The 20,676-nt window shown below is 45.7% G+C and overlaps 1 protein-coding gene across 13 annotated transcripts in view; it reads left to right on the top strand.

Annotated features, from left to right (window-relative positions):
- LOC110520629 (high affinity cGMP-specific 3',5'-cyclic phosphodiesterase 9A) overlaps nucleotides 1-20,676 on the top strand; it is a 59,540-nt gene that overhangs the window by 28,272 nt on the left and 10,592 nt on the right. For 12 of the 13 annotated variants that reach the window (XM_036975267.1, XM_036975268.1, XM_036975271.1 and 9 more), the window contains 2 exons: nucleotides 18,225-18,303; nucleotides 18,629-18,692. In XM_036975267.1, coding sequence (XP_036831162.1) covers nucleotides 18,225-18,303; nucleotides 18,629-18,692 — 143 coding nt within the window. Of the gene's footprint in view, nucleotides 1-13,370; nucleotides 13,377-14,114; nucleotides 14,117-18,224; nucleotides 18,304-18,628; nucleotides 18,693-20,676 lie in introns of those variants that run through there. The other variant, XM_036975278.1, reaches the window with a different exon arrangement.

Below are 20,676 nucleotides of genomic sequence, written 5' to 3'. Positions count from 1 at the left end.
CCTGCCTTGTTGATAGTGTTGTTAAGAAGGTAGAAACTAGGGCCTGTAGGACCTGCCTTGTTGATAGTGTTGTTAAGAAGGTAGAAACTAGGACCTGTAGGACCTGCCTTGTTGATAGTGTTGTTAAGAAGGTTGAAACTAGGGCCTGTAGGACCTGCCTTGTGTATAGTGTTGTTAAGAAGGTAGAAACTAGGGCCTGTAGGACCTGCCTTGTTGATAGTGTTGTTAAGAAGGTTGAAACTAGGGCCTGTAGGACCTGCCTTGTGTATAGTGTTGTTAAGAAGGTTGAAACTAGGGCCTGTAGGACCTGCCTTGTTGATAGTGTTGTTAAGAAGGTAGAAACTAGGGCCTGTAGGACCTGCCTTGTTGATAGTGTTGTTAAGAAGGTAGAAACTAGGGCCTGTAGGACCTGCCTTGTTGATAGTGTTGTTAAGAAGGTTGAAACTAGGGCCTGTAGGACCTGCCTTGTTGATAGTGTTGTTAAGAAGGTAGAAACTAGGGCTTGTAGGACCTGCCTTGTTGATAGTGTTGTTAAGAAGGTAGAAACTAGAGCCTGTAGGACCTGCCTTGTTGATAGTGTTGTTAAGAAGGTAGAAACTAGAGCCTGTAGGACCTGCCTTGTTGATAGTGTTGTTAAGAAGGTAGAAACTAGAGCCTGTAGGACCTGCCTTGTGTATAGTGTTGTTAAGAAGGTTGAAACTAGGGCCTGTAGGACCTGCCTTGTTGATAGTGTTGTTAAGAAGGTAGAAACTAGGGCCTGTAGGACCTGCCTTGTTGATAGTGTTGTTAAGAAGGTAGAAACTAGGGCCTGTAGGACCTGCCTTGTTGATAGTGTTGTTAAGAAGGTTGAAACTAGGGCCTGTAGGACCTGCCTTGTTGATAGTGTTGTTAAGAAGGTAGAAACTAGGGCTTGTAGGACCTGCCTTGTTGATAGTGTTGTTAAGAAGGTAGAAACTAGAGCCTGTAGGACCTGCCTTGTTGATAGTGTTGTTAAGAAGGTAGAAACTAGAGCCTGTAGGACCTGCCTTGTTGATAGTGTTGTTAAGAAGGTAGAAACTAGGGCCTGTAGGACCTGCCTTGTTGATAGTGTTGTTAAGAAGGTAGAAACTAGAGCCTGTAGGACCTGCCTTGTTGATAGTGCTGTTAAGAAGGTAGAAACTAGGACCTGTAGGACCTGCCTTGTTGATAGTGTTGTTAAGAAGGTAGAAACTAGAGCCTGTAGGACCTGCCTTGTTGATAGTGTTGTTAAGAAGGTAGAAACTAGGGCCTGTAGGACCTGCCTTGTTGATAGTGTTGTTAAGAAGGTAGAAACTAGGGCCTGTAGGACCTGCCTTGTTGATAGTGTTGTTAAGAAGGTAGAAACTAGGGCCTGTAGGACCTGCCTTGTTGATAGTGTTGTTAAGAAGGTAGAAACTAGGGCTTGTAGGACCTGCCTTGTTGATAGTGTTGTTAAGAAGGTAGAAACTAGGGCCTGTAGGACCTGCCTTGTTGATAGTGTTGTTAAGAAGGTGGAAACTAGGGCCTGTAGGACCTGCCTTGTTGATAGTGTTGTTAAGAAGGTAGAAACTAGGGCCTGTAGGACCTGCCTTGTTGATAGTGCTGTTAAGAAAGTAGAAACTATGGCCTGTTGGACCTGCCTTGTTGATAGTGTTGTTAAGAAGGTGGAAACTAGGGCCTGTAGGACCTGCCTTGTTGATAGTGTTGTTAAGAAGGTAGAAACTAGGGCTTGTAGGACCTGCCTTGTTGATAGTGTTGTTAAGAAGGTAGAAACTAGGGCCTGTAGGACCTGCCTTGTTGATAGTGTTGTTAAGAAGGTGGAAACTAGGGCCTGTAGGACCTGCCTTGTTGATAGTGTTGTTAAGAAGGTAGAAACTAGGGCCTGTAGGACCTGCCTTGTTGATAGTGTTGTTAAGAAGGTAGAAACTAGGGCCTGTAGGACCTGCCTTGTTGATAGTGTTGTTAAGAAGGTAGAAACTAGGGCCTGTAGGACCTGCCTTGTTGATAGTGTTGTTAAGAAGGTAGAAACTAGGGCTTGTAGGACCTGCCTTGTTGATAGTGTTGTTAAGAAGGTAGAAACTAGGGCCTGTAGGACCTGCCTTGTTGATAGTGTTGTTAAGAAGGTGGAAACTAGGGCCTGTAGGACCTGCCTTGTTGATAGTGTTGTTAAGAAGGTAGAAACTAGGGCCTGTAGGACCTGCCTTGTTGATAGTGCTGTTAAGAAAGTAGAAACTATGGCCTGTTGGACCTGCCTTGTTGATAGTGTTGTTAAGAAGGTGGAATCTAGGGCCTGTAGGACCTGCCTTGTTGATAGTGTTGTTAAGAAGGTAGAAACTAGGACCTGTAGGACCTGCCTTGTTGATAGTGTTGTTAAGAAGGTAGAAACTAGGGCCTGTAGGACCTGCCTTGTTGATAGTGTTGTTAAGAAGGTAGAAACTAGGGCCTGTAGGACCTGCCTTGTTGATAGTGTTGTTAAGAAGGTAGAAACTAGGGCCTGTAGGACCTGCCTTGTTGATAGTGTTGTTAAGAAGGTAGAAACTAGGGCCTGTAGGACCTGCCTTGTTGATAGTGTTGTTAAGAAGGTAGAAACTAGGGCCTGTAGGACCTGCCTTGTTGATAGTGTTGTTAAGAAGGTAGAAACTAGGGCCTGTAGGACCTGCCTTGTTGATAGTGTTGTTAAGAAGGTAGAAACTAGGGCCTGTAGGACCTGCCTTGTTGATAGTGTTGTTAAGAAGGTAGAAACTAGGGCTTGTAGGACCTGCCTTGTTGATAGTGTTGTTAAGAAGGTAGAAACTAGGGCCTGTAGGACCTGCCTTGTTGATAGTGTTGTTAAGAAGGTGGAAACTAGGGCCTGTAGGACCTGCCTTGTTGATAGTGTTGTTAAGAAGGTAGAAACTAGGGCCTGTAGGACCTGCCTTGTTGATAGTGCTGTTAAGAAAGTAGAAACTATGGCCTGTTGGACCTGCCTTGTTGATAGTGTTGTTAAGAAGGTGGAATCTAGGGCCTGTAGGACCTGCCTTGTTGATAGTGTTGTTAAGAAGGTAGAAACTAGGGCCTGTAGGACCTGCCTTGTTGATAGTGCTGTTAAGAAAGTAGAAACTATGGCCTGTTGGACCTGCCTTGTTGATAGTGTTGTTAAGAAGGTAGAAACTAGGGCCTGTAGGACCTGCCTTGTTGATAGTGCTGTTAAGAAGGTAGAAACTAGGGCCTGTAGGACCTGCCTTGTTGATAGTGTTGTTAAGAAGGTAGAAACTAGGACCTGTAGGACCTGCCTTGTTGATAGTGTTGTTAAGAAGGTAGAAACTAGGGCCTGTAGGACCTGCCTTGTTGATAGTGTTGTTAAGAAGGTAGAAACTAGGACCTGTAGGACCTGCCTTGTTGATAGTGTTGTTAAGAAGGTAGAAACTAGGGCCTGTAGGACCTGCCTTGTTGATAGTGTTGTTAAGAAGGTAGAAACTAGGGCCTGTAGGACCTGCCTTGTTGATAGTGTTGTTAAGAAAGTAGAAACTAGGGCCTGTAGGACCTGCCTTGTTGATAGTGTTGTTAAGAAGGTAGAAACTAGGGCCTGTAGGACCTGCCTTGTTGATAGTGTTGTTAAGAAGGTAGAAACTAGGGCCTGTAGGACCTGCCTTGTTGATAGTGTTGTTAAGAAGGTAGAAACTAGGGCCTGTAGGACCTGCCTTGTTTATAGTGCTGTTAAGAAGGTAGAAACTAGGACCTGTAGGACCTGCCTTGTTGATAGTGTTGTTAAGAAGGTAGAAACTAGGGCCTGTAGGACCTGCCTTGTTGATAGTGCTGTTAAGAAGGTAGAAACTAGGACCTGTAGGACCTGCCTTGTTGATAGTGTTGTTAAGAAGGTAGAAACTAGGGCCTGTAGGACCTGCCTTGTTGATAGTGTTGTTAAGAAGGTAGAAACTAGGACCTGTAGGACCTACCTTGTTGATAGTGTTTTTAAGAAGGTAGAAACTAGGGCCTGTAGGACCTGCCTTGTTGATAGTGTTGTTAAGAAGGTAGAAACTAGAGCCTGTAGGACCTGCCTTGTTGATAGTGTTGTTAAGAAGGTAGAAACTAGAGCCTGTAGGACCTGCCTTGTTGATAGTGCTGTTAAGAAGGTAGAAACTAGGACCTGTAGGACCTGCCTTGTTGATAGTGTTGTTAAGAAGGTAGAAACTAGAGCCTGTAGGACCTGCCTTGTTGATAGTGTTGTTAAGAAGGTAGAAACTAGGGCCTGTAGGACCTGCCTTGTTGATAGTGTTGTTAAGAAGGTAGAAACTAGGGCCTGTAGGACCTGCCTTGTTGATAGTGTTGTTAAGAAGGTAGAAACTAGGGCCTGTAGGACCTGCCTTGTTGATAGTGTTGTTAAGAAGGTAGAAACTAGGGCTTGTAGGACCTGCCTTGTTGATAGTGTTGTTAAGAAGGTAGAACCTAGGGCCTGTAGGACCTGCCTTGTTGATAGTGTTGTTAAGAAGGTGGAAACTAGGGCCTGTAGGACCTGCCTTGTTGATAGTGTTGTTAAGAAGGTAGAAACTAGGGCCTGTAGGACCTGCCTTGTTGATAGTGCTGTTAAGAAAGTAGAAACTATGGCCTGTTGGACCTGCCTTGTTGATAGTGTTGTTAAGAAGGTGGAAACTAGGGCCTGTAGGACCTGCCTTGTTGATAGTGTTGTTAAGAAGGTAGAAACTAGGGCTTGTAGGACCTGCCTTGTTGATAGTGTTGTTAAGAAGGTAGAAACTAGGGCCTGTAGGACCTGCCTTGTTGATAGTGTTGTTAAGAAGGTAGAAACTAGGGCCTGTAGGACCTGCCTTGTTGATAGTGCTGTTAAGAAGGTAGAAACTAGGACCTGTAGGAGACCTGCCTTGTTGATAGTGTTGTTAAGAAGGTAGAAACTAGAGCCTGTAGGACCTGCCTTGTTGATAGTGCTGTTAAGAAGGTAGAAACTAGGACCTGTAGGACCTGCCTTGTTGATAGTGTTGTTAAGAAGGTAGAAACTAGAGCCTGTAGGACCTGCCTTGTTGATAGTGTTGTTAAGAAGGTAGAAACTAGGGCCTGTAGGACCTGCCTTGTTGATAGTGTTGTTAAGAAGGTAGAAACTAGGGCCTGTAGGACCTGCCTTGTTGATAGTGTTGTTAAGAAGGTAGAAACTAGGGCCTGTAGGACCTGCCTTGTTGATAGTGTTGTTAAGAAGGTAGAAACTAGGGCTTGTAGGACCTGCCTTGTTGATAGTGTTGTTAAGAAGGTAGAAACTAGGGCCTGTAGGACCTGCCTTGTTGATAGTGTTGTTAAGAAGGTGGAAACTAGGGCCTGTAGGACCTGCCTTGTTGATAGTGTTGTTAAGAAGGTAGAAACTAGGGCCTGTAGGACCTGCCTTGTTGATAGTGCTGTTAAGAAAGTAGAAACTATGGCCTGTTGGACCTGCCTTGTTGATAGTGTTGTTAAGAAGGTGGAAACTAGGGCCTTTAGGACCTGCCTTGTTGATAGTGTTGTTAAGAAGGTAGAAACTAGGGCCTGTAGGACCTGCCTTGTTGATAGTGCTGTTAAGAAAGTAGAAACTATGGCCTGTTGGACCTGCCTTGTTGATAGTGTTGTTAAGAAGGTAGAAACTAGGGCCTGTAGGACCTGCCTTGTTGATAGTGCTGTTAAGAAGGTAGAAACTTGGGCCTGTAGGACCTGCCTTGTTGATAGTGTTGTTAAGAAGGTAGAAACTAGGACCTGTAGGACCTGCCTTGTTGATAGTGTTGTTAAGAAGGTAGAAACTAGGGCCTGTAGGACCTGCCTTGTTGATAGTGTTGTTAAGAAGGTAGAAACTAGGACCTGTAGGACCTGCCTTGTTGATAGTGTTGTTAAGAAGGTAGAAACTAGGGCCTGTAGGACCTGCCTTGTTGATAGTGCTGTTAAGAAGGTAGAAACTAGGACCTGTAGGACCTGCCTTGTTGATAGTGTTGTTAAGAAGGCAGAAACTAGGGCTTGTAGGACCTGCCTTGTTGATAGTGTTGTTAAGAAGGTAGAAACTAGGGCCTGTAGGACCTGCCTTGTTGATAGTGTTGTTAAGAAGGTAGAAACTAGGGCCTGTAGGACCTGCCTTGTTGATAGTGTTGTTAAGAAGGTAGAAACTAGGGCCTGTAGGACCTGCCTTGTTGATAGTGCTGTTAAGAAAGTAGAAACTATGGCCTGTTGGACCTGCCTTGTTGATAGTGTTGTTAAGAAGGTGGAAACTAGGGCCTGTAGGACCTGCCTTGTTGATAGTGTTGTTAAGAAGGTAGAAACTAGGGCCTGTAGGACCTGCCTTGTTGATAGTGCTGTTAAGAAAGTAGAAACTATGGCCTGTTGGACCTGCCTTGTTGATAGTGTTGTTAAGAAGGTAGAAACTAGGGCCTGTAGGACCTGCCTTGTTGATAGTGCTGTTAAGAAGGTAGAAACTAGGGCCTGTAGGACCTGCCTTGTTGATAGTGTTGTTAAGAAGGTAGAAACTAGGACCTGTAGGACCTGCCTTGTTGATAGTGTTGTTAAGAAGGTAGAAACTAGGGCCTGTAGGACCTGCCTTGTTGATAGTGTTGTTAAGAAGGTAGAAACTAGGACCTGTAGGACCTGCCTTGTTGATAGTGTTGTTAAGAAGGTAGAAACTAGGGCCTGTAGGACCTGCCTTGTTGATAGTGCTGTTAAGAAGGTAGAAACTAGGACCTGTAGGACCTGCCTTGTTGATAGTGTTGTTAAGAAGGCAGAAACTAGGGCTTGTAGGACCTGCCTTGTTGATAGTGTTGTTAAGAAGGTAGAAACTAGGGCCTGTAGGACCTGCCTTGTTGATAGTGTTGTTAAGAAGGTAGAAACTAGGGCCTGTAGGACCTGCCTTGTTGATACTGTTGTTAAGAAAGTAGAAACTAGGGCCTGTAGGACCTGCCTTGTTTATAGTGTTGTTAAGAAGGTAGAAACTAGGGCCTGTAGGACCTGCCTTGTTGATAGTGTTGTTAAGAAGGTAGAAACTAGGGCCTGTAGGACCTGCCTTGTTGATAGTGTTGTTAAGAAGGTAGAAACTAGGGCCTGTAGGACCTGCCTTGTTGATAGTGCTGTTAAGAAGGTAGAAACTAGGACCTGTAGGACCTGCCTTGTTGATAGTGTTGTTAAGAAGGTAGAAACTAGGGCCTGTAGGACCTGCCTTGTTGATAGTGCTGTTAAGAAGGTAGAAACTAGGACCTGTAGGACCTGCCTTGTTGATAGTGTTGTTAAGAAGGTAGAAACTAGGGCCTGTAGGACCTGCCTTGTTGATAGTGTTGTTAAGAAGGTAGAAACTAGGACCTGTAGGACCTACCTTGTTGATAGTGTTTTTAAGAAGGTAGAAACTAGGGCCTGTAGGACCTGCCTTGTTGATAGTGTTGTTAAGAAGGTAGAAACTAGAGCCTGTAGGACCTGCCTTGTTGATAGTGTTGTTAAGAAGGTAGAAACTAGAGCCTGTAGGACCTGCCTTGTTGATAGTGCTGTTAAGAAGGTAGAAACTAGGACCTGTAGGACCTGCCTTGTTGATAGTGTTGTTAAGAAGGTAGAAACTAGAGCCTGTAGGACCTGCCTTGTTGATAGTGTTGTTAAGAAGGTAGAAACTAGGGCTTGTAGGACCTGCCTTGTTGAGAGTGCTGTTAAGAAGGTAGAAACTAGAGCCTGTAGGGGCTGCCTTGTTGATAGTGTTGTTAAGAAGGTAGAAACTAGGGCCTGTAGGACTTGCCTTGTTGATAGTGCTGTTAAGAAGGTAGAAACTAGGGCCTGTAGGACCCGCCTTGTTGAGAGTGCAGTTAAGGTAGAAACTAGAGCCTGTAGGACCTGCCTTGTTGATAGTGTTGTTAAGAAGGTAGAAACTAGAGCCTGTAGGACCTGCCTTGTTGATAGTGTTGTTAAGAAGGTAGAAACTAGGGCTTGTAGGACCTGCCTTGTTGATAGTGTTGTTAAGAAAGTAGAAACTAGGGCCTGTAGGACCTGCCTTGTTGATAGTGTTGTTAAGAAGGTAGAAACTAGGGCCTGTAGGACCTGCCTTGTTGATAGTGTTGTTAAGAAGGTAGAAACTAGGGCCTGTAGGACCTGCCTTGTTGATAGTGTTGTTAAGAAGGTAGAAACTAGGACCTGTAGGACCTGCCTTGTTGATAGTGTTGTTAAGAAGGTAGAAACTAGGGCCTGTAGGACCTGCCTTGTTGATAGTGCTGTTAAGAAAGTAGAAACTATGGCCTGTTGGACCTGCCTTGTTGATAGTGTTGTTAAGAAGGTAGAAACTAGGGCCTGTAGGACCTGCCTTGTTGATAGTGTTGTTAAGAAGGTAGAAACTAGGACCTGTAGGACCTACCTTGTTGATAGTGTTTTTAAGAAGGTAGAAACTAGGGCCTGTAGGACCTGCCTTGTTGATAGTGTTGTTAAGAAGGTAGAAACTAGAGCCTGTAGGACCTGCCTTGTTGATAGTGTTGTTAAGAAGGTAGAAACTAGAGCCTGTAGGACCTGCCTTGTTGATAGTGCTGTTAAGAAGGTAGAAACTAGGACCTGTAGGACCTGCCTTGTTGATAGTGTTGTTAAGAAGGTAGAAACTAGAGCCTGTAGGACCTGCCTTGTTGATAGTGTTGTTAAGAAGGTAGAAACTAGGGCTTGTAGGACCTGCCTTGTTGAGAGTGCTGTTAAGAAGGTAGAAACTAGAGCCTGTAGGGGCTGCCTTGTTGATAGTGTTGTTAAGAAGGTAGAAACTAGGGCCTGTAGGACTTGCCTTGTTGATAGTGCTGTTAAGAAGGTAGAAACTAGGGCCTGTAGGACCCGCCTTGTTGAGAGTGCAGTTAAGGTAGAAACTAGAGCCTGTAGGACCTGCCTTGTTGATAGTGTTGTTAAGAAGGTAGAAACTAGAGCCTGTAGGACCTGCCTTGTTGATAGTGTTGTTAAGAAGGTAGAAACTAGGGCTTGTAGGACCTGCCTTGTTGATAGTGTTGTTAAGAAAGTAGAAACTAGGGCCTGTAGGACCTGCCTTGTTGATAGTGTTGTTAAGAAGGTAGAAACTAGGGCCTGTAGGACCTGCCTTGTTGATAGTGTTGTTAAGAAGGTAGAAACTAGGGCCTGTAGGACCTGCCTTGTTGATAGTGTTGTTAAGAAGGTAGAAACTAGGACCTGTAGGACCTGCCTTGTTGATAGTGTTGTTAAGAAGGTAGAAACTAGGGCCTGTAGGACCTGCCTTGTTGATAGTGCTGTTAAGAAAGTAGAAACTATGGCCTGTTGGACCTGCCTTGTTGATAGTGTTGTTAAGAAGGTAGAAACTAGGGCCTGTAGGACCTGCCTTGTTGATAGTGTTGTTAAGAAGACAGAGCATTTCTTTACTATGGACAGACTTCTGCCCACCTTAGCTACTACTGCATCAATATGTTTTGACCAAGACAGTTTACAGTCTAGTGTTACTCCAAGCAGTTTAGTCATCTCAACTTGCTCAATTTCCACATTATTTATTACAAGATTGAGTTGAGGTTTAGGGTTTAGTGAGTGTTTTGTTCCAAATACAATGCTTTTAGTTTTATAAATATTTAGGGCTAACTTATTCCTTGCCACCCACTCTGAAACTAACTGCAGCTCTTTGTTAAGTGTTGCAGTCATCAGTTTTGAGCTATTTAGCGATGCAACTTTGTTCAGCTTTAAAACTTACTTGTGTCTAGTGGTTGTTATACAGTGATTTTGACATTTCAAATGGTCTTACAAACAAAACCTTCCACTAACTTACTGAATCTGGGTCTTTTAATTTGATCTTTGAGTCCTGTTGTGTAACACAATAGACTGACATATCAGGTAGATGCCTGCCCCTGACGTCATACATTCTCTAGAGTCCATTCCCCTTGTCACGGACCCCTCCAGTACTGTTGCTCATTCCGTGCACCAGTTTCAGAGGTCTACTTCACCGGCCTCAAGGAACTGAACTGTTGATTACGTACACCTGGTGCCCATTTCTCAATGATTAGTAATTGTATAAGTGTGCCCTTTGGTTCACCATTGGGTTGTTGATTTATTGTTCCAATGTCCGTTTGGTTGTGTGAGTAGCTATGCGTCGTTTCAGCTTCTGTGCTGCGTGTTTTGTGTATTGTGCAAATGATTACGGGTCTCGTCCCGTGTTGTATCATTGTGTACTTGTGTTTTTTTTCGGGTCTCGCCCCGTTTATTTATTTGAGGTACTCCTCGCTCTTTTGTTTTGGGTTTCAACCCTGTGTTTTGTTACGTGTTTTTTGTCTTCGTCCCCGTGCCTTGACATGGCACGCTGTAATTTGGATCAATAAAATCCCCTATTACGCATTACTGCGCCTGTCTCCCGATCCATTTATACCCCTCTTGTCTAGACCAGTGTTTTCCAACCCTGGTCCTACAGTACACATTGCTGTTGTAGCGCTGGACAGACACCACTCATTCAGCTCATTGAGGGCTTGCTGACCAGTTGACAAATTTAATCAGGTGTGCTTGTTGGGGGTACTGGAGGACCAGGGTTGAGAAACACTGGTCTAGACTATTGGATTAGAGAAGTTAAAACTAGGTCACATGTTACTAGCTATGTTCTCTACTATAGTTTAACAGGCTTCTGGACTCGTGTTATTTGCCAGTACATTGAACATGCAGAATTCACATAGAAATACCGTCGAATTAGTGGGAGATATGCATTGTCATAGACGTATACAACGCTAGCTGTAGCCTTGACATGGCTAGCCTCCACTAAACACCATAATAACGGAGGTTAGCTAAATCAAGGCTATGCTAGCTGTCCTTGACCCTATAGTTAAAGCTACTGCTGCTTCCTAGTTCTACCCATTTAATCCATTTCTGTTCTTTTTTGTTGTGTGCCAGGAAGTTAGTTTACACACTGTCCTACACTGTGCTTACAGGCTTTTCTTTACTTTAATGTATTAATTGTCTGTAATCACATTGTAAACAGGCCTTTAAAATAAAATCGATAAAGATCGTTTGCTATTATTCATTTCAGTTAAGTCCTGGTAGTAGAGTGATTTTTGATTGCACCCTGCTGTTTCAGAGGCCTCTACGACCTTCAGCTGTTCTGTCACAATTTGTTCCGTACCCAGCTTCGCCGTGCAGTCCAGTGGGAACATTTAATCAGTAATCAATCTTTAATCATTACGTCGTCGTCCTTCACTGTAAAGTACTGCTACTGTCATGGCCGCGTGGTGTTTGACTGGATGCCTCGAGGTCTTTGGTGGAACACCCTGGACCCAGATTTAAACCATTGTGAAATTGTGTGAGTGCGTGCATGTGTGAATGCGTGTGTGTGTGTTTCAATGTGTGTGTGGGTGTGTGTTTCTATGTGTGTGTGTGTGAGATTTCCGACTCAATTCACCCCTTCATCCCCCACATTCTGAACTACAAACAGCAGATTTCACAATGACACCTACGTAAAACAGGAAACAAGCCAACAGCTGCTAACAGGCAAATGATGTACACTTACATTAATACACACTTTAACACATAATGGTCCCGTGTCCTCATAACAACCTTCTCTGATCTCTCAGTCACAGTGGCAACCCCACGGTTGTTACGGAGACAACGTACGAGCGGACGGGTCTCCCATGGAGACTGAGCTCTCAGTCCACAAAGATTCATCCTCCCCTTTGCTCTACATTATTTTTTGTTTTCTCCCCCAAGAGGTCAGCCTAATGGCTACATATACTAATGGGACTTGGAGAGGCGTCAATCAAAGACATTGATTCAGGGATTTCTTTATCTACTCGGGACAAAACCTTGTCCCCAGGTTCGAGAGAGACGTCTGAGGGCGAGATTACTTGGGACATGCTTCTATCAAACACAATTTGCAGAGGAGCATCGCAGAACAATTTGCATTGCAGAAAAGCACAGTGCAGAAAATAAAGATATTAGGCCCTGATCTACGGATTTCACATGACTCGGAATACAGGTATGCTTCTGTTGGTCACAGAAACTTTAAAAAACAGGTAGGGTCGTGGATGAGAAGACCTGTCTGTATCTGGTGTGACCACCATTTGCCTCATGCAGCGCAACACATCTCCTTCTCATAGAGTTGATCAGGCTGTTGATTGTCACCTGCGGAATGTTGTCCCACTCTTCTTCAATGACTGTGCAAAGTTGCTGGCCTGAACTGGAACATGCTGTCGTACACGTCGATCCAGAGCATCCCAAACATGCTCAATGGTTGACATGTTTGGAGAATATACATGATTTTTACATCAAGGGGCCTTGCATTATCATGCTGAAATATGAGGTGATGGCGGTGGATGAATGGCACAACAATGGGCCTCAGGATCTCGTCACGGTATCTCTGTGCATTCAAATCGTCATAGATAAAATACAATTGTGTTCGTTGTCTGTAGCTTATGCCTTCCCATACCATAACCCCACTGCCACCATGGAGCACTCTGTTCACAACTGCTCGCCCACACAATGCCATACACGTGGTTTGCTGTTGTGAGGCCGGTTGGGAGGGCATAGGCACACCCACTTGGGAGCCAGGTCCACGCACTGGGGAGCCAGACACAGCCAATCAGAATATTTTTCCCCCACAAATGGCTGTATCACAGACAGAAATACTCCTGAGCACCCCTCCTCCCCCTCCTCAGACGATCCCGCAGGTGAAGAAGCCGAATGTGGAGGTCCTGGGCTGGCATGGTTGCACGTGGTCTGCGGTTGTGAGGCCAATTGGATGTAGTCCCAAATTCACTAAAACAATGTTGGAGAAGACTTTTGGTTGTGGAATGTACAGTACATTGAACGATCTGGCAACAGGTGACCAATCCTGCAGTCAGCATGCCATTTGCACACTCCCGCAAAACTTGAAACATCTGTGGCTTTGTGTTGTTTGACAAAACTTTCACAGTTTAGAGTGGCCTTTTATTGTCCCCAGCACAAGGTGCAACGGCGTAATGATCATGCTGTTTCATCAGTTTCATGATATGCCACACCTGTCAGGTGGATGGATTATCTTGGCAAATGAGAAATGCTCACTAACAGATTGGTAAACTAATTTGTACACAAAATTTAAGAGAAATAAGCTTTTTGTGCAAATCAAATCAAATTGTATTGGTCACATACAGCAGATGTTAATGTGAGTGTAGCGAAATGCTTGTGCTTCTAGTTCCGACTGTGCAGTAATATCTAACAAGTAATCAAACAATTTCAAAGCAACTACCTTTTACACACAAGTGTAAAGGAAGGAATAAGAATATGTACATGTAATTATATGGATGAGCGATGGCCAAACGGCATAGGCAAGATGCAGTAGATGGTATTCGAGTACAGTATATACATATGAGATGAGTAATATAGGGTATGTAATAATTATATAAAGTGGCATTGTTTAAAGTGACTAGTGATACATTTATTACATCCAATTATTAAAGTGGCTAGAGAGTTGAGTCAGTATATTGGCAGCAGCTACTCAATGTTAGTGGTGGCTGTTTAACAGTCTGATGGCCTTGAGATAGAAGCTATTTTTCAGTCTCTCGGTCCCAGCTTTGATGCACCTGTACTGACCTCGCCTTCTGGATGATAACGGGGTGAACAGGCAGTGGCTCGGGTGGTTGTTGTCCTTGATGATCTTTTTGGCCTTCCTGTGACATCGGGTGGTGTAGGTGTCTTGGAGGGCAGGTATTTTGCCCCCGGTGATGCGTTGTGCAGACCTCACTACCCTCTGGAGAGCCTTACGGTCATGGGCGGAGCAGTTGTCATACCAGGCGGTTATACAGCCCGACAGGATGCTCTCGATTGTGCATTTGTAAAAGTTTGTGAGTGTTCTCGGTGACAAGCCAAATTGCTTCAGCCTCCTGAGGTTGAAGAGGCGCTGCTGCACCTTCTTCACAATGCTGTCTGTGTGGGTGGACCATTTCAGTTTGTCTGTGACATGTACGCAGAGGAATTTAAAACTTTCCACCTTCTCCACTACTGTTCCATCGATGTGGATAGGGGGGAGCTCCCTCGGCTGTTTCCTGAAGTCCACAATCATCTCCTTTGTAGTGTTGACGTTGAGTGTGAGGTTATTTTCCTGACACCACACTCCGAGGGCCCTCACCTCCTCCCTGTAGGCTGTCTCGTCGTTGTTGGTAATCAAGCCTACCACTGTAGTGCCGTCTGCAAACTTGATGATGGAGTTGGAGGCGTGTATGGCCACACAGTCATGGGTGAACAGGGAGTACAGGGGAGGGCTGAGAAGGCACCCATGTGGGGCCCTAGTGTTGAGGATCAGAGGGGGGTAGATGTTGTTTCTTACCCTCACCGCCTGGGGGCGGCCCATCAGAAAGTCCAGGACCCAGTTGCACAGGGCAGGGTCGAGACCCAGGGTCACATGGAACTTTTCTGGGATCTTTTATTTCAGCTCATGAAACATGGGACCAACACTTGTGTCCCAGTCCAGCGGCAGCTCTAGCCTTTAGCTCAGTGTGGCTGTTTCCTGTAATCCAAGGCTTCTGGTTGGGATACAGTGCCTTCCGAAAGTATTACTTCATACCCCTTGACTTATAACACATTTTGTTGTGTTACAGCCTGAATTCAAAATGGATTCAATTTTTCTTACCCAGCTACACACAATACCCCATAATGACAACGTGAAAACATGTTTTTAGAAATGTGAGAGAAATGTATTGAAAATTAAATATCTAATTTACATAAGTATTCACACTCCTGGGTCAATACTTTGTAGAAGCATCTTTGGCAGCGATTGCAGTTGTGAGTCTTTCTGGGTAAGTCTCTAAGAGTTTACCACACCTGGAATGTGCAATAATTGCACATTATTCTTTTCAAAATTCTTCAAGCTCTGGCAAATTGGTTGTTGATCCTTGCTAGACAACCATTTACTTGAAAATCTATGGTAAGACCTGAAAATGTATGTCAGAACTGTAACTCAGACACTCACTGACTTCTTGGTAAGCATCTCCAGTGTAGATTTGGCCTTGTGTTTTAGGTGCTGAAAGGTGAATTGATCTCCCAGTGTCTGGTGGAAAGCAGACTGAATGAAGCAGGTTTTCCTTTTGGATTTTGCCTATGCTTAGCTCCATTCCATTTATTTTTTTATCCTGAAGATGCAGCCACCACTATGCTTGAAAATATGGAGAGTGGTACTCAGTAATGTGTTGTATTGGATTTGCCCCAAACATAACACTTTGTATTCAGGTGAAAGAGTTAATTACTTTGCCACATTGTTTGCAGTTTTACTTTAGTGTCTTGTTACAAACAGGATGAATGTTTTAAAATGTTTTTATTTTGTACAGGATTCCTTCTTTTCACTCTGTCATTTAGGTTAGTATTGTGGAATAACTACAATGTTGTTGATCCATCTTCAGTTTTCTCCTATCACAGCCATTAAACTCTGTAACTGTTTTAAAGTCACAATTGGCTTCATGGTGAAAATCCCTGAGCGGTTTCCTTCCTCTCCGGCAACTGAGTTAGGAAGAACGCCTGTATCTTTGTAGTGACTGGGTGTATTGATACACCATCCAAAGTGTAATTAATATCTTCACCATGCTCAAAGGGATATTCAATGTCTGCTTTATTTTACCCATCTACCAACTTTGCGAGGCATTGGAAAACCTCCCTGGTCTTTGTGGTTGAATATGTGTTTGAAATTCACTGCTCGACTGAGGGACCTTACAGATAATTGTGTGTGGGGTACAGAGATGAGATTGTCATTCAAAAATCATGTCAAATACTATTATTGCACACAGAGTGAGTCCATTCAACTAATTATGTGACTTGTTAAGCACATTATTACTACTGAACGTATTTAGGCTTGACATAACGAAGGGGTTGAATACTTATTGACTCAAGACATTTCAGCTTTTAAGTTTGAATTAATTTGTAATATTTTCAAAAAACATAATTCCACTTTGACATTATGGGGTATTGTGTGTGGGGTATTGTGGGGTATTGTGGGGTATTATGGGGTATTGTATTGTATTGTGGTGTATTGTGGGGTATTGTGGGGTATTATGGGGTATTGTATTGTGGTGTATTGTGGGGTATTGTGGGGTATTGTGGGGTATTGTGGGGTATTGTGGGGTATTATGGGGTATTGTATTGTGGGGTATTGTGGGGTATTGTGGGGTATTGTGGGGTATTGTATTGTGGGGTATTGTGTGTGGGGTATTGTGGGGTATTATGGGGTATTGTGTGTGGGGTATTGTGGGGTATTATGGGGTATTGTGTGTGGGGTATTGTGGGGTATTATGGGGTATTGTGTGTGGGGTATTGTGGGGTATTATGGGGTATTGTGGGGTATTGTGGGGTATTATGGGGTATTGTGGGGTATTATGGGGTATTGGCCATTGACAAAACCATCTAAAATACAGGCAGTAACTCAACAAAATGTTGAAAAAGTCCAAGGGGAGAGAATACATTCTGAAGGTACTGTATGTACGCATGGTCACTTTGGGGACGACGTCATCGAAGCACTTATTAATGAAGCCGGTGACTGATGTGGTAAACTCCTCAATGCCATCAGATGAATCCCAGAACATATTCCAGGCTGTGCTAAGCAAAACAGTCCTGTAGTTTAGCATCCACTTTATCGGACAACTTCTCTATTGGTTACGTCACTGGTACTTCCCATTTTAGACTCTTGCTTGTAAGGAGGAATCGGGAGGATAAAGTCAGATTTGCCAAGTGGAGGGTGAAGGAGAGCTCTGTATGCGTTTCTGTACGGAGTAAAGATGAAAGATGTGGCGATGAGTCCAAAGAGTCCTGATAAGGGTTTCTCATCGTCATGTTTATCAATAAGGTCATCTGACTGATATAGATCCCAGACATAGTCGATATTAATAGTTTTTACAGTACAGAAGGCCTGGAACAGGAGTTTCTGATGTCAGACAAGGAGGAAATAGGTGGTGCACCAGACTATTGGTATCATAGGATACATTAACCTCCCTCTCTCTCTCTCTCTCTCTCTCTCTTTCCCCTCCCTCTCTCCTCCTCTCTTTCCCCTCTCTCCCCCTCTCTTTCCCCTCCCTCCCTCTCTCTCTCTCTTTCCCCTCCCTCTCTCCCCCTCTCTCTTTCCCCTCCCTCTCTCCCCCTCTCTCTTTCCCCTCCCTCCCTCCCTCCCTCTCTCCCCCTCTCTCTTTCCCCTCCCTTCCTCCCTCTCTCCTCCTCTCTTTCCCCTCTCTCCCTCCCCCTCTCTCTTTCCCCTCTCTCCCTCCCCCTCTCTCTTTCCCCTCTCTCCCTCCCCCTCTCTCTTTCCCCTCCCTCCCTCCCTCTCTCTTTCCCCTCCCTCCCTCCCTCTCTCTTTCCCCTCCCTCCCTCTCTTTCCCCTCCCTCCCTCCCTCCCTCTCTTTCCCCTCCCTCCCTCTCTCTTTCCCCTCCCTCCCTCTCTCTTTCCCCTCTCTCTCTCCTCCTCTCTTTCCAGTCTCTCTTTCCCCTCTCCCCCTCTCTCTTTCCCCTCCCTCCCTCCCTCTCTCTTTCCCCTCCCTCACCTCCCCCTCCCTCCCTCCCCCTCTCTCTTTCCCCTCTCTCCCTCCCCCTCTCTCTTTCCCCTCCCTCCCTCCCTCTCTCTTTCCACTCCCTCCCTCCCTCCCTCTCTCTTTCCCCTCCCTCCCTCCCTCTCTCTCTTTCCCCTCCCTCCCTCTCTCCCCCTCTCTCTCCCCTCCCTCCCTCTCTCCCCCTCTTTCCCCTCCCTCCCTCCCTCAATCCCTCCCTCCGTCCTTCTTTCTCTTTCCCCTCTCTTTCCCCTCCCTCCCTTTCCCCTCCCTCCCTCTCTCCCCCTCTCTCTTTCCCCTCCCTCCCTCTCTCCCCCTCTCTCTTTCCCCTCCCTCCCTCTCTCCCCCTCTCTCTTTCCCCTCCCTCCCTCTCTCTTTCCCCTCTCTCTTTCCCCTCTCTCTTTCCCCTCCCTCCCTCCCTCCCCCTCTCTCTTTCCCCTCCCTTCCTCCCCCCCTCCCTCTCTCCCCCTCTCTCTTTCCCCTCCCTCCCTCTCTCTTTCCCCTCTCTCTTTCCCCTCTCTCTTTCCCCTCCCTCCCTCCCCCTCTCTCTTTCCCCTCTCTCCCCCTCTCTCTTTCCCCCTCTCTCTTTCCCCTCCCTTCCTCCCTCCCTCCCTCTCTCCCCCTCTCTCTTTCCCCCTCTCTCTTTCCCCTCCCTCTCTCCCCCTCTCTCCCCCTCTCTCTTTCCCCTCCCTCCCTCTCTCCCCCTCTCTCTTTCCCCTCCCTCCCTCTCTCCCCCTCTCTCTTTCCCCTCCCTTCCTCCCTCCCTCCCTCTCTCCCCCTCCCTCTCTCTCTGTCTCTCTGCAGTGGAGGGGATGAAAGTGGTGGAGAAGTGTGACAGCGACATCAAGAAGCTCAGGGAGGACATGGCCTCCTTGAACAACAGGTTAGTCACCTTATTACGTCGTCATCTTTGAACGTTTACCTCTAGCTGCGACCTGAATCCCGATAACGTTGTCCAACGCCTGAATGGTGTTTTCTGCATCTGACATTTGAACGGTCCTATCTGAGCTCCTAGTTAGTGTAAGTTAGTAGAGGAAGTATTGACGGATCAGGGTAGATCAGTGGCATAACAATGGGATCAGGTTGGACAATTATAAAAGGATTTAGTTAAGCTCATTGTTCCGCATCATACGGTGTTATTAATGACCTACGGCGTCTGATAAGGTCACACACTGTCTGATTTATTGTTTGCTGCTTGCTTTGTACAGTAGTAATTTCCTGGATGACAAAAAGAAGCTGACACCTCGGAGAGACGTGCCCTCTTACCCCAAGGTAAGGCAGTGGTCTGCAAATTACTCCTACTTCATTGTGTCAAGTGTTTTGTCATTATCAGTGAGTCTGTTACCAGGGACTGTAGGTCCATAGTGTCAGAACACCACGTGTAGGTCCATAGTGTCAGAACACCACGTGTAGGTCCATAGTGTCAGAACAACGCCTGTAAGTCCATAGTGTCAGAACAACACCTGTAGGTCCATAGTGTCAGAACAACACCTGTAGGTCCATAGTGTCAGAACAACACCTGTAGTTCCATAGTGTCGCCTGTAGGTCCATAGTGTCAGAACACCACGTGTAGGTCCATAGTGTCAGAACAACACCTGTAAGTCCATAGTGTCAGAACAACACCTGTAGGTCCATAGTGTCAGAACAACACCTGTAGGTCCATAGTGTCACCTGTAGGCCCATAGTGTCAGAACAACACCTGTAGGTCCATAGTGTCACAACACCACCTGTAGGTCCATAGTGTCAGAACACCACCTGTAGGTCCATAGTGTCAGAACAACACCTGTAGGTCCATAGTGTCACCTGTAGGTCCATAGTGTCAGACCACCTGTAGGTCCATAGTGTCAGACCACCTGTAGGTCCATAGTGTCAGAACAACACCTGTAGTTCCATAGTGTCAGAACAACACCTGTAGGTCCATAGTGTCAGAACAACACCTGTAGGTCCATAGTGTCAGAACAACACCTGTAGGTCCATAGTGTCACCTGTAGGCCCATAGTGTCACCTGTAGGCCCATAGTGTCACCTGTAGGCCCATAGTGTCACAACACCACCTGTAGGCCCATAGTGTCAGAACAACACCTGTAGGTCCATAGTGTCAGAACACCACCTGTAGGTCCATAGTGTCAGAACACCACCTGTAGGTCCATAGTGTCAGAACACCACCTGTAGGTCCATAGTGTCACCTGTAGGCCCATAGTGTCACCTGTAGGCCCATAGTGTCAGAACACCACCTGTAGTTCCATAGTGTCAGAACAACACCTGTAGTTCCATAGTGTCACCTGTAGGCCCATAGTGTCAGAACACCACCTGTAGGTCCATAGTGTCAGAACAACACCTGTAGGTCCATAGTGTCACCTGTAGGCCCATAGTGTCACCTGTAGGCCCATAGTGTCACCTGTAGGCCCATAGTGTCACAACACCACCTGTAGGCCCATAGTGTCAGAACAACACCTGTAGGTCCATAGTGTCAGAACACCACCTGTAGGTCCATAGTGTCAGAACACCACCTGTAGGTCCATAGTGTCAGAACACCACCTGTAGGTCCATAGTGTCAGAACAACACCTGTAGGTCCATAGTGTCAGAACAACACCTGTAGGCCCATAGTGTCAGAACAACACCTGTAGTTCCATAGTGTCACCTGTAGGCCCATAGTGTCAGAACACCACCTGTAGGTCCATAGTGTCACCTGTAGGCCCATAGTGTCAGAACACCACCTGTAGGCCCATAGTGTCAGAACAACACCTGTAGTTCCATAGTGTCACCTGTAGGTCCATAGTGTCAGAACACCACCTGTAGGTCCATAGTGTCAGAACACCACCTGTAGGTCCATAGTGTCACCTGTAGGCCCATAGTGTCACCTGTAGGCCCATAGTGTCACCTGTAGGTCCATAGTGTCAGAACACCACCTGTAGGTCCATAGTGTCACCTGTAGGCCCATAGTGTCACCTGTAGGCCCATAGTGTCACCTGTAGGTCCATAGTGTCAGAACACCACCTGTAGGTCCATAGTGTCACCACACCACCTGTAGGCCCATAGTGTCACCTGTAGGTCCATAGTGTCACCTGTAGGTCCATAGTGTCAGAACACCACCTGTAGGCCCATAGTGTCACCTGTAGGCCCATAGTGTCACCTGTAGGCCCATAGTGTCACCTGTAGGTCCATAGTGTCAGAACAACACCTGTAGGTCCATAGTGTCAGAACAACACCTGTAGGTCCATAGTGTCACAACACCACCTGTAGGTCCATAGTGTCA

Source organism: Oncorhynchus mykiss, chromosome 3, assembly GCF_013265735.2.
Source record: "Oncorhynchus mykiss isolate Arlee chromosome 3, USDA_OmykA_1.1, whole genome shotgun sequence".
Classification (NCBI taxonomy): Eukaryota; Metazoa; Chordata; class Actinopteri; order Salmoniformes; family Salmonidae; genus Oncorhynchus; species Oncorhynchus mykiss.
Note: the sequence above shows the minus strand (reverse complement) of the source record. Positions and strands in the feature narration are given on the sequence as shown.